The sequence below is a fragment of the Aspergillus fischeri genome, genomic scaffold (genome assembly GCF_000149645.3).
Source record: "Aspergillus fischeri NRRL 181 1099437636252 genomic scaffold, whole genome shotgun sequence".
In the NCBI taxonomy this organism is placed as follows: domain Eukaryota; kingdom Fungi; phylum Ascomycota; class Eurotiomycetes; order Eurotiales; family Aspergillaceae; genus Aspergillus; species Aspergillus fischeri.
In genome coordinates, this window is record NW_001509768.1 from 401,193 (window position 1) to 414,190 (window position 12,998).

Consider the following 12,998-nt stretch of genomic DNA (forward strand, 5'->3'; position numbering starts at 1 on the left):
ATAGCTTCTGTGGGGAAGAAAAGACAGGGTACGGCGAAACGCGATTACCCCGCGGTTGTTTACTCTCCATTTAATATTTGGAGAAGGGCAGTATGTCAGAGATATTCCCAGGTGTACTCCGTACTCGGAGATTATTAGGCCATTATTATGTACCGTTGATTCGTTATGGTACAGATCACTATGGTGATGCCTAATGTTGTACTCCGTAGCACAAGTTAGATTCAAGCCAAAGGAATACCAAGCCTGAATAACCGGTGCCTAAACAGCTCCTAGGGAAGACTCCGGCATTCGGTGTGGTTCTCCGTTGCTGCGCCACACCCTTGATCGATCGGTATGCTCAGTCACAAGGAACATGTATGACTTCATCATACTAAACGGTGCCCAAATGAGCAAAGGAAATTGGTCGCAGATTACTGTCGAGCGCTACATTTATTTAAACCCATCGCTATACTTCATCGATCATTTATTGTACGCAATGTCTCTCTGCTAAGAGAATAATACGGACCTGATACCTCTCAGCCACACTTACCTCCATAGCATCCTATGTCATAGCTCAGCCACAGCGCCGAGACGAACCACTAGTATATTGGGCTGGGCTGAAGGCTGCAAATCCACTCCAAGGAACAAGAAGGTCGCTTTCCCCCCACTCCTCACCACTGAGCCATTTCTCGCTCTAATATCACTCCTTCTTTGCTGCTCCCCGAGACCCTCGTACTTTATTTCCCTAGCATCATCTCAAACACACCTAGATCGCCACCGTTGTCTATACCGAGCACTTCCGCCCAGCACCTACAGAAGAAGATCGCTCCATCAGGAACATCGAGATGAGTTTGAAGGGTTTCCAGAAGAGCATTGTTCGCGCACCGCAGCAATTCAAGGCGCGGTTCAATATTGGCGAACACACCAAGGATCCGATCTATCAAGATGCCGAGCGACGATTTCAAGAACTTGAAAAGGAGACGAAGAAGCTTCATGATGAGTCCAGGAAGTATTTTGAAGCTATTAATGGTACTGATTTGCTCGGGGTCGATTCTGTTGAGCAGGGTCCGGGTAGCAAGATGGACTAATGATCACACAGGCATGTTGAATCACCAGATCGAATTCTCCAAAGCCATGACAGAGTTATATAAACCCATCTCCGGTCGCGCCTCGGACCCGAGCACATACACCATTGAGGGCAACCCGGAAGGAATTCGAGCTTGCGAGGAATACGAAGCCATTGTCCGCGACCTACAGGAGTCACTTGCGCCCGAGCTAGAGTTGATCGAGACTCGCATTGTGAGTCCGGCAAATCAACTGCTGGAGGTGATCAAGGTGATTCGGAAGGTAGCGGTGAAGCGAGATCACAAGAAGCTGGACTACGATCGACACCGCAACACTCTGAAGAAGCTCCAGGAGAAGAAGGACAAATCACTGAAGGATGAGAAGGCTCTTTACAAAGCGGAGAATGACGTGGAGCAGGCCACGCAGGAATACAACTACTACAACGACCTGCTCAAAGATGAACTACCCAAACTGTTTGCCCTCGAAGCCGAGTTCATCCGCCCGCTGTTTCAGTCGTTCTACTACATGCAGCTGAATGTCTTCTACACACTGCATGAGAAAATGCAGGGCATGAATATCGCCTATTTCGATTTGACTCTGGATGTCGAGGAGGCATTTGAGAAGAAGCGAGGTGACGTCAAAGAACGGGCAGAAGCACTTACCATCGTCCATTTCAAGACGAAGGGCCTGGGCCGACAACCCTCCAAGTTCACACCTCCCGGTAAGGACAAGATGGCGTACGAGAGCAAGAGCACATTCGCCCGCACGAATCGCACCGAGGAGACTGACAACCCTCCTCCACCCTATTCGGCCTCTGCAAGTACTGTTGCGGCCGCCAAGGCCAAGCCAGCGCCTCCGCCACCCAAGCCCAAGCCCGCGCGATTGGGTGCGGCAGTCGAGACGGTTACAGCCTTGTATGACTACGAAGCACAGGCGCATGGTGATCTCAGCTTCTCGGCGGGCGACGTGATTGAGATCATCCAGCGGACGGACAACCAGAACGAGTGGTGGACTGGTAGAGTTGATGGACGAGAGGGCCAGTTCCCAGGTCAGTTTTATTCACTGTTCTTCTTTCTATCTTGAAGGCTAACTCTCTTTTCACCACAGCAAATTATGTCCAGTTGCGTTAGCATATATTTTTCCCACTTTCAGCGCTCATGCCACAATATTTATAATTGCCCCATTTGATGCTGCTGTCTATTATCGACGGCCCTTTTCAGGAGTTGTGAGGCTCCTTTGCACAATTTCTGTGGCTTTCGGCTCCAGCAGCATCGTCAATCCTTACTTCTGTTCCCTATTCATCAACCCTACTTGCCTGTCATAGAGCATCGCGTGCATGAAGAAGTCTCTTTGCTGTAAATAGTCTCTAGGCTATTCTTACACCCCAATCACGCCCAAAGGCATCCGATTCAACTCCGTTGGACTACCATGGAACGGCAAGACTGGCGTTCGGAGACTCCTGTATTCGGAGTCGGCAACAAGCTATGGATCAGTGCCGTGTTCGAAGGGGGCCCATCAACGAACAGCGCAAGTGCGGACACTGTAGGTTCTACAGAAGCTATTCCGCATCGCTAACAGAGCGAACGCCTATAGCACAGGTGTCCTACCCACTTCCGCTGGATCCTTCCTGAAATGCAACTGTAGATCGTCTACGATATCCGACGCGAGTCGTCGTTCACTTTCTTGGCATCCTCGGAGCCACAGAAGTAGAGACAGTGCGAACAGATCCGGTCATTCAGCCGTTTATTTATCTAGGTTGGGTAATATTTCAATACAACTCCTACGGCGGAAATGATGTCTCCCTATGATATCGACATCTAGACCTAATGCACTTCTCGATGTCCGGGCCACTTCATCAAATGCAGCCATAGACCTCGGCGTAAAGTTGAAATTTTCATCGATAGCTCACAACTCGGCTACTATACTGCAAATATGATTGTAGTACGAAAGGTGCACCCGTAAAAAAAAGGTTTAACTCGCCCATGACGCCGTGTTCATCCCAGCCTAGATGGCCCTAGACAGCTGCCGGCATATGAGTGCGTGGCATGAGAAAGATGGACGGCCCCAGGGGCTGGTGATCGGACCATCCAGTCATGTGTCTGATGAAGTCAAAGAGCACAATTTAACATGCAATAGGCCAGCTTGCCAACAGCAAAGGATATATTAGGCTATATTTGAAGCATTAGATACATAATAGATCTAACACCAGCACTGAACTTCTTAATATCGGTAATAACTAGCTTATTAGATTTAATAAGCTTTGCTCCCTCTTCTATAGGGGTAGTAGCTGTCTTCTGTGAATCTGGATTAAAAGTATTAACTAATCACTAGAGATATACTTACTGGGATAGCTTGATCTAATACGGAGTACTTCTCCCTATTATGATTAATTTTCCTTCCGAGATAATAGCTTGGCGGACTAATAAGTGAAACCTCAAACAGCTTGCTATGGCCTGGCATACCCCCTTAGTGATTTGCCTCAAGGGACCGGCTGTCTCCATGTCGTCAATGTGTAGAATCAAGAGAACACCATGAGTATTAAAGAACAGGTACTCATTAACCTTTGACAGCTGGAAACATATCTTAGCTACTCTGGTTCGGAAGGTGAGATACCATGCCCTAGCTGACTGCTTCAGGCCATAAAGAGGTAGTAATAGTTTGCATACACAGCCTGACTTATCATAAAAACCTTGAGGTTGTTTCATGTAGATGACCTTGTCATTAAAGAATTTCCCTTGCAGGAAGGCCAGCTTGATATCTGCCTCAACACAGTGGTAACCAAGAATGGCTACAAGAACGAAAAATAGCCGCACAGTGGCCGGCTTCGCCGTTGGCGAGAAGGTCTGGTCGAAATCAACGCCGGGTATTTGGGCTGACACTGGTCAGGTCTGCTGGTTCCAGGTACGTTCCTCGCCGCTGAGGGCAATCCGTGTAACCTTGTGTGTATCCATCCCTTCCTTCTTTAAGGTAGTTTGTGGTCGATGTTATGTATTCTGAGAAGAAGAACACGGAATCCTGACGAATGTCATCCTCATCTTCTAAGCTAGAGAGTCCTCCCAGTCCTGACTACAGCTTTGCCGACGTTGACGAGCTCCCTGGGCAGAAGATACAGGTCTCAGCGTTGTCTCCATAGGAGATTGCAACGTATGAGAGGCCTGGACTGAAATCGCGACGGGAGATATTGAGAACAGCCTCGGATACGGTGATCCCTTGGGCCTTATGGACACGACACCTAGCTCTGACATGACGTCCTTTGCGTCATGAGGCTTGTAGACGATTCCGATATCCAGGGTCCGATGAAAGTAGCGAACGAGATGGATGAAATGCTTGTAATATGATTTATCAGGATTTGACGTGTAATGGGCCAATTTGCCAACGGCAAAGGATGTATTAGGCTGTGTTTGAAGCATTGGAAACATGACAGATCCAACGCCGGCACCGAACTCCTCCTTGATGTCAGTATCAACTGGCTTATCAGATTTGGTGAGCTTTGCTCCCTCTTCCGCACGATCTTATGCCAGTCAACGTCTTGATAAGCAGGTCCATCGTACCGGTCGAAGTGGACGAGCAGCGCGTATGGCGGTTCCCACTTGGATCTGATCCGTCCATCCTGCTCCCAAGGCGAAGCCTTGAGTGACCAGTGCCTACAAGTAGCGAGCAGTGTTGGGATTCCCAACCTCTGCATGGCAGGACTCGTTTCGTTCCGTGTAGATCCTTATTGCCAGCCGTGCCGTCTCGTCGCCCGCATCCATTCCAGCCTGATGTAGGTAATTGACGCAGTCAAGTACGGTGCCTTATTTACTAGATAAAAGACAGGCCACTCCACATCGAAGTTCAATTCACGATACAAGAATGACCTTGTTGACGATGGAGAAGAATTTGGCAAACACTTCCAATGAACTGAGGTTTCTAGAGGCACCTTCGCCTTGCTTTCGTCAGTCGACTGGGACCAGAGCTGTGGTAACAGTGTTGCACGTTTCGAGCTGGAGAGTGCTGGTTGAGGTCTCTTTGTCGATCCGTATGTCGAGATTGTAGAATAATGTCAGATGTTAACTAGGAACATGAAAATGCTAGATCAGGGACTCTTGCACTGTGTTAGGGAGAAAATGAAGGTAATGGCTATACCTCTGCACTGTCTGACTCGGGATCGGATATTTCAAAGAATAACCTCGTTTTCCTATGGTTGGTTTTCTCCGTGGCTTTGCAACTTATCAGTGCTAACTTTTGTCAATCATGGTTTCCATTGCCGCAACTCGTTTCTTAGCCCTTCCGGAAGGGTAGGTCATCTGGCCTTTTCCATTGGGGAGGGTATACCGGTCTGCCATCTGGGCTCAGCCTGGCCAGTTGGGAGGAACACCCGTGGGCTAAGGTGTTAATAGTCGACTTTGCGACATCTTCCAATATTTACGCGTGATCAAGGGCCACTGATCCCTTGGAATGTCTGCGAGTGGATTGGGTCTGATGTCTATATGTTCCGCCGTCGGTGCCCAGCGAGGATAGGTATAGTAGGGCTTCGCTCATTTGTCAAGACTGGCGTAAACTACCTTAGTCGACGCAACGTTGGGTCTGGATTGTCGGGTCTAGGTGCCAATTGGGATGCTCGGGATAGTGTTAATAGCTCTCTGAGTCAAACCATGGAATGTGATATGTATAGAAGACCAAATCATTGCAGAGACAAACGGAAGATATATAGTGGTTATATCTGAGTTGATGAGTATATTGAGCGCCAGAAATTAGCAGGAATAGAAGGAAGCAGAGCGGTTAATATATCCTTCTGGGAGGGACAATGATCATTCAACATATACGATGAGGAGATCATTCTTTATTCACTGGCTTTACATACAAGCAACAGCTTCACTGCAATGATTAAAGAGAGAAGTAGTGAACAAGGCAGCAAACGCTTGGCTAGCCTGTCATAGTCTTTAGCCACAAGATGAAGTCACTGATCATCGTCACAAGCCTTGACAAGCACTACAGCAGTTGTCCGTCTCCACCAGTCGGATCTCGTATTAGAAGTCTGCTCCATACTAGCTTGCATGGAGGTGTCTTATATATCATCTTACCTTTCGTTTTCATTTCCAACATCTATTCTCCTAATCTCTTTCTATACCTCAAACTTGGATCTATATTTCCAAAATGAGAGTCACAGCCTGGTTCTCCGTCCTCCTCACCACCGCTCTCGCAGCACCCCAGAGTGACTCCGAAGCTCTATCCAGCGACCTAGCCAACTGGTCCTCCCTCGGAAATGCCTTGTGAGTCTAGCCTTCTTACTTTTTGGGGCTTCTACAACTAACAACCCGCCAGACAATCCCTAAACTTCAACTTCACCCTGCCCACCAAAACCGCCAACCTCGCCAACATCTCCCCACCCCCTCGCTCCCTCATCCCAGAAGTCATCACCGCACTGCCGCCTTCGGTACTAATGGAACTCGTCATCCCATCCCAGCGCAGCGCCCTCGCCAGCCAATTCAAGGCCGGGAGCACACCCGCCTGGTACGCCAGTCTCCCCAGCGACGTCCAGAGTTACCTGTCCGTGGTGAAGAGCCAGATCTCCGAGGGCGCGTTGACGGCTACTACGGGCCTGGCGTATCAGACTGCGGCTACTGCGTCGGCTACGGGGACAGCGACAGAGACGGGTGCGTCTGCGGGGGGTGCGACGTCTACGTCGAAGGGAATGGCTGCTGCGGCGAGACCGACGGGGGTGTTGATGGCGGGGGGAGTGGGTATGGGGGTTTTGGGGCTGGCGTTGGCGCTGTGAGGGACGACCGAATGAATGTGAATGTAATCTACGGGCCACATTGACGGATGTCTGAAAATCAAGGAACGAGTGGCGATGACACGAAGTACGGATTATGAATGATGTGATGACTTGAACTAGGCTAGGCTTTGGATGAACTAGATGTCTGTCTATTGGGTAATGGTGTCCATGGGTATAGCTCTTCGGTTAAGCTTTAGTGGAGATGCGGAGAATTCATGATGCGCTCTTGATAAGACATACCGGCTTGTTACGACTGCGACAGGGTAGATAATTTGAATTGGGCATATGGAGCAATGACTGAGACAGTTGGTTCATTCTGTGCTAGATAGAATACGACGACACTGAGACTGTGCCAATTCATGGAAAGAATCGCGAGGTACTCCGTAGACAGATTTCACATGAGTCTCCGATCCCGAGGTCCCTAAATGGCTCTACACTCAGATTGTCAACGATCAACAGTCACAGTGCTTTAACCGAAGTAGCTTGACCAAGGTCAAATCCACTCGGAAAACGTACCAGACCGCGAATTCAACAATACGGTGTAAACCCGGGTATGAATAAAGATTGACGCATCCACGTATGTGGCTCAAAGACCCTGGTCATTAATCTATCTGAGAGGAATATCTTAATAGAAACCGCGTATATTCGAGACGATGCTTGGGGTTATCTCCACATCATCCAGGGACCGGCGTCAAGCTACCCAAAAGGGAATGCATTGCGGCATGGGGGCCACTGTGGGGAGTGGAGTTGGAGGCTGGAGATGCGGGGGACTGAACACTGCGCAGGTGCATCACATGAATGTCGAGAAATTGGAACATCTTTATCTATTCACTTCTAGGTTGGCTTGATAACACAAAGTAAAAAAAGGCTGAGTGAAATCTACAGCCTCGGAGGTAATTGTCCAGATCCACGGGTGCAGGGCTAGACTTTGGTTGGGACCAACCTAAGACATGTCAAATCGGAGCTTTACTCTAGACTCCATAGATAGACCCATCGCATTTGATGAAGCTGATGGCACTGGAGCTGGACAGTAGATAGCGGGGTAATCATGATGCTTGTTTCTTGCAACTGAGGCCTCGTATCCGAAACAGTTGATTAACAGTAGATAGCGATACATATACTTGCCTCTTGTCAAGAATATCTACTGTCTTCAGCACATCTTACCTACATCAATCAAGCAAAACAATAACAACAATATGCGACTCTCAACTCTCCTCCTCCCTCTCCTGCCCCTCGCCCTCGCCAACCCAAACCCCAACCCCAACCCAGTGGCCGCACCAGCCCCCCAATCCACAGGCGGCGGCCTCCTCTCCGAACTCCCCACCATCCTCAACGGCGTCAAAGAGCTTCTAAGCGAGGACATGCTCAACGACCTGCAAACCATCGTCAAAGGCGGCGCCGTGCTCCTGGGCGGCGACAACCCGGCTAACATCGCCAAGTTGCTCTCGGGAGATAATGTCAACAAGCTCCAGGACGTGATTGATAATGCGCATTCGCTGCTGACGCCGAACTTTGTGAATGAGACGTCGACGTTGATTGGGGATGCGACGCCGGTATGTTCCTTTTCCTCGTTTCTTGAAGTTGATGCTGACGGTTGTAGCTGGTTTCGGCTGTGGAGAAGTTGCTGGGTGGGTTGTTGGCTTCGTTGACGTAGTTGGTATGGAGTCTGGGTATATATGAGTGATGAATTCATGGGTAGTTATGTATATACAGTGATTCTATTGATTATTACAAAATGACGTGATGGTAAAATTTCTGAAGCAGATTCGTTGCTGGTAATCCATTAGAGCACAGGGAGTATACAGAAATAACCGACTAAACAACATTCAAATGTTTCCTCAGCTCATTCAGATAGTACCGCAACGGATAAGACCGCATCGACACCGGCAGCGCAGGATAGACCGCATTCGAAAACCCCATCGTGCTCCGGTACAGACCCCGCGTCCCCATCGTAGACTTGAGCCCGTACTCCTCTCGCAGCCTCGGCGGCAGCATCTCGATGGTCACCACCCGCAGAAACGGCTTCAGCATCTGCACCCACCGCGGCACAGCCTTGTCATGCAGCAGATCCTTGGCAAACTTGTTCGCGTCCGGCGTGACCGTCAACCGCTCGATGCGGTCGTCCCAGTACTTCCAGAACTTCTGGCGCGTCTCGGGCCAGACACCCGAAGGCAGGCCCAACGTGTGGACGAGAAGACCAAACTCCGCGTAGGCCTTTTCGGCCGTCCGGTAGTCTACCCGGCCGTAGATGCGCTGGTAGAAGTCTGTTGCCGTGGCGTAGAGCGTCGCCGCGATCCAGAGCTGGACGTCGGGCGCGGCGGCGTAGTAATGCTCGCTGCCGCGGAGAGGAGGCTGTCCTCGATTAAGCATCTCGAGTAGCGTCTTCTTCTCCTGCCGGGTGCCAAAGACCAGGCAGGAGAAGTAGCTCAGCATTGCTTGCAGGGCATCGCCGAGCTCGGTGGCTAGATTGGGGCCGTTGTTGGCTTTGTCGTGATCGTTGCGAATCTCGGGCGTGGCTGCTTGGAGAAGAAGCGCTGTGCCTGATCCAGCGAAGAGGATGCCCTCTTGCAGGATCTGGGGGAGGATTTCGAGGTTATCCAGCGCATCGAGAGGATAGGTTTCGGACTTGATGCTGGTGGTGGTGGGTGTTTGAATCTTTTCTTCGGGGAGCGTCTCGCCGAGAGACATTTTGACGCGACGCTGTTATTTCCTTACAGAATAATGTTGAAGGGATTAATCGTATGCCAATGTTTTGACGTCTTCCCAGTGTGTAACGGAGTTGCTGCAAGATTGAGAGATTCTACTGTGGAATTAGGAGACACCGGAGGCCCCATACGATCTTCAACGCTTCCACACGCTTTTCATCACTTTCATCTCAGCTCAATGATGAAATGATCAGACCACATGCAGACGCTGCAGTTGCCATGCTTCGCATCCGACAATTTTCGTCATATTCTAAACCCCGCATATTCACCCCCTAGCCGGGGAGAGAGTTCCATTCCCCAACTTTCGGGCTTGTCCAGCGTCTGTGGCACTTGCGGGCAAAGCTTGAGTCGAAACAACCCGACAATGAAGCCACTTTCGTACTGTTCCCCACCATTCAACCGACCAGATTTTATCAGCATTGAGCTAGCAACCGCGGTTGTTTAATAGTCTGCGATGATCGTTATCCCAATGACCGCATGTGAACTGGTAATCAATCGCCGGGATTGGCTGTAGGGGGAGATCGCCGAAGTCGCAGTGCCGATCATGCGGAGGGAACCCCCTAAAGGGGCTTAAGTCTGTACCGCAATGGGCCAAACTGAATACAACAAAGCAAGACTTGCGAGCACTTGGGCCCAGGGCTAAGTGAAACGGCGCAGAAAATAACAGACATTTGAATTTGGCTCGGAGCTAGGAATTGAAGGAAAATGAAATTATCGTGTGACGGTGTGGCCCGATCAGCTATGACTCTCGTGCGGATCGAGGGCGAAGATCGCGGATTCTCCCCATCGCGTCTTCTTCATATATCCATTGCTACCAACTACCCGGGATTTCGAGGTCTGGTCTATCTTTAGACTCTTGCTGTCCGGATCACTCTCACCATGGCCGAGATGGAAGAAAAGCCCTCCTATCTCAGTGCCAAAGGGGCCAAATATGCCCTCGGTATCCATCGAGGGCCTTTACCCCCGGCCAATGGGGACGGTGGGGTGATTGAACATGTCGAGACAGCATTGTCGCTGGAGAAGAAACAGAGAACAAAGAAAGAGGCCATCCGTCGCCATTGGGCCCGGTTCTGGTGTTGCTATGTCTTCTTCTCGATCATCTTTCTCGCCATCATCCTCCCGGTCTTGTGCGTCTTCCGCCCTTGTTCACGACAATCCGACGTTGCTGACATTATAATAGCTTCCTGGTGATTCTTCCCTCTGTTTCTCAGCGAGTTGTCGACAATTCCAACCTTGTTCTCGTCGATGCAAGTGTCATGCAACCTCATCCAGAGTCGGTAATCCTCACTATGCAGTCTGCACTCAAATTGCCCATCGGAGTTCCCGTTCGTATCGATCCCATCACTTTGGATCTCTTCAACCGGGGCGAGTCCGGAAACAGCACCTTCGCCAAATTGTACCTCAACGGAACAACTATCTCAGGCAACACCACTTTGGGAGTCACTAATCAGTTCACTCCACTCAATGTGGATCAGTGGACCAAATATGTGCGCAATGTGGTATTTGGGGAACATGCACCGTTGTCGCTGAAGGGGACTACCATGTCGTATCTGGGCAAGCTTAAGTCCCGAGTGACAATGGACAAGACGATCAAGCAAAACAGTAAGCGAACCTCTTATTAGTAACGAAACCACTGGCTGACCTGCCCAGCCCTAAACGGCTTCGCTGGATTTTTCATCGAGGGGTCGCAATTGCTTCTGCCTGCTGAACCAGACGGTACCAACCTGATCGCCAACGCCACTTTACCCAACCCCTCGGTCATGACATTGGAAATCGTAAGTCAGGAGTATCATCCGCTGTCAAGGATCACTAACAACCGATAGGGCACAACTGTGTTGGACCTCAAGAGCGGCGATCTCGTCATCGGCAATGCAACGATCGATAATCTCGTCCTCAGACCGGGCAACCATTCCAATCCCGTCCGCGGCAGACTCGATCTCAAAACTGTGTTGAAGAACCTTGGACCCGTCCTGCAGAGCCAGAAAGACTCCCTCCGCAACGGATATCTGTCTCTCGACACCGTTACCAAATCGGTCGTTTATGAGGGCGTGGAAGTGCCATATTATACGAATGTGATGAAGGACCTGACCCTTAGCGCGAAGATTCCTATCGGTGGACTGCTGGTCAACACCCTCCGGGGGATTTTCAACAAGAACGGGACAAACATCCTCGACCAGATGAATATCACGGACTCATCGTCGTCGGAAAGCACTAGCAGCGTGCTGTCCGAACTGCAGCATCTGAACTTGAGCAGTCTGGGCGGAAGTCTGAGCAGCAAATTGACTAGTCGATCGCTGGCCGAATTCCTGGATCGTCCCGACGATAACTTATTATTGGTTGATGTGCTGAAAGGATTCTTGTGAACGAATCACGACCTGCTTGATGAATCCGAGACGGGAATATTGACATGAGCGGCGTTTGGGGTTCTTTTGATTTCCATTGTCTCTTCGATTTTCTTGTGTATAGATGAAGAGCAGTCCCTTGTATATACATAAACAAACACAATATTAATGCTTGAATTATACCATAATTCAACACACGAATTCCCCCCTCCGCATCAAAAGAGGAAACGTGGGAAGCCAAGCACGCCGTGCGGAAGCAAAAACCATGTGAAGATGAGACCGTGACATCGGGCCTTGATTCTTCCACCGATCTACCTGCAACTTCCACCTATCACACGCCATTACTCGAGGGTTGCACTCTTTGTTCTCTCGTCGACCAATGACCAGAGCGTCTAGCGGTTATCTTGGCTTCTCAGAGTTATTGGTCAGAACCAAGGCAGCCCGTGGTTGAAGTTTCTTTATACACTGTGCCAACTGCCAAGGGATAGATAGGTTGGGGGGGTTAAGACGCGTGTCGCTTCTCGGTGTGCATTTTCCCGTAACCGGTCAGGGCTTTCTTCTCCTATTCCTTGAGCTAATGGGAGGGTCCATACTCCATAGTCTGGACTCAATTTCCGATAAAGTAGGAAAATGGCTGACCTGTGGAGCTAAGAGGAGGCTGTCTACCCTTGTAATCTTTTTGTCTGGGGTAACACCAGGTTTGCAACTTCAAAGCCAGCTCACCACGTGGATAGGTCATATTCTTCGTAACCTCGATGCTGACATCTCTCCTCAAGAGTCCTAAGCTCCTCGTCCAGACCAGTCAAGCCTTAAATCCGACGCGTAAACTTTGCTGGATTGCGGGGGAGGCGTTTGAGGGACGGCCCCCATGATCCAGTATCAGCCTATCCGCACAGCGCAACCCTGTAATATCGTCCTCCAGCCCACATGATGTTGGTGGCGTTTGCCCAGAGTTGTACTAGTCCAGAACCTTGCGCTCGTTGGTCTGATCCTAAATACATCGTTCTGGGTGCTAGGTAGTACTGGGATGTTGCTGTGCGCCGTGGATGTGGTCCAATCATTGCAGGCATTCACCACGGGGTTAATGAATCAGGCGACGTTTGGGACTGTAGTATTCACTGGACCGGTCCATCAGAAAACAGAAACAAC

The 12,998-nt window shown here is 50.0% G+C and overlaps 5 protein-coding genes across 5 annotated transcripts, besides 3 other annotated features; 4 read left to right on the forward strand and 1 right to left on the reverse strand.

The window, feature by feature from the left end:
- Positions 1-824: 824 nt before the first annotated feature.
- On the forward strand, positions 825-2,590 carry NFIA_063070 (amphiphysin; the record flags this gene model as incomplete). Its single annotated transcript, XM_001263042.1, has 3 exons — positions 825-1,008; positions 1,079-2,092; positions 2,415-2,590. The coding sequence occupies 3 exons, from the start codon at positions 825-827 to the stop codon at positions 2,588-2,590; spliced, it is 1,374 nt and encodes a 457-aa protein (XP_001263043.1).
- Positions 2,591-3,164: 574 nt separating this feature from the next.
- Positions 3,165-3,914: a mobile genetic element.
- A 399-nt stretch (positions 3,915-4,313) lies between these two features.
- Positions 4,314-4,547: a mobile genetic element.
- Positions 4,548-6,180: 1,633 nt separating this feature from the next.
- Positions 6,181-6,802, forward strand: NFIA_063080 (uncharacterized protein; the record flags this gene model as incomplete). Its single annotated transcript, XM_001263043.1, has 2 exons — positions 6,181-6,296; positions 6,349-6,802. 2 exons carry the CDS (start codon positions 6,181-6,183, stop codon positions 6,800-6,802), a joined length of 570 nt encoding a protein of 189 aa, XP_001263044.1.
- Positions 6,803-7,998: 1,196 nt separating this feature from the next.
- NFIA_063090 (uncharacterized protein) lies at positions 7,999-8,456 on the forward strand (the record flags this gene model as incomplete). The annotated part of the gene is made up of 2 exons (XM_001263044.1): positions 7,999-8,355; positions 8,403-8,456. The coding sequence occupies 2 exons, from the start codon at positions 7,999-8,001 to the stop codon at positions 8,454-8,456; spliced, it is 411 nt and encodes a 136-aa protein (XP_001263045.1).
- Positions 8,045-8,069: a microsatellite.
- A 161-nt stretch (positions 8,457-8,617) lies between the features above and the next one.
- On the reverse strand, positions 8,618-9,490 carry NFIA_063100 (oxygenase MpaB family protein; the record flags this gene model as incomplete). The annotated part of the gene is made up of 1 exon (XM_001263045.1): positions 8,618-9,490. The coding sequence occupies one exon, from the start codon at positions 9,488-9,490 to the stop codon at positions 8,618-8,620; it is 873 nt and encodes a 290-aa protein (XP_001263046.1).
- Positions 9,491-10,386: 896 nt separating this feature from the next.
- On the forward strand, positions 10,387-11,870 carry NFIA_063110 (DUF3712 domain-containing protein; the record flags this gene model as incomplete). Its single annotated transcript, XM_001263046.1, has 4 exons — positions 10,387-10,634; positions 10,688-11,109; positions 11,158-11,282; positions 11,331-11,870. 4 exons carry the CDS (start codon positions 10,387-10,389, stop codon positions 11,868-11,870), a joined length of 1,335 nt encoding a protein of 444 aa, XP_001263047.1.
- Positions 11,871-12,998: the final 1,128 nt, after the last annotated feature.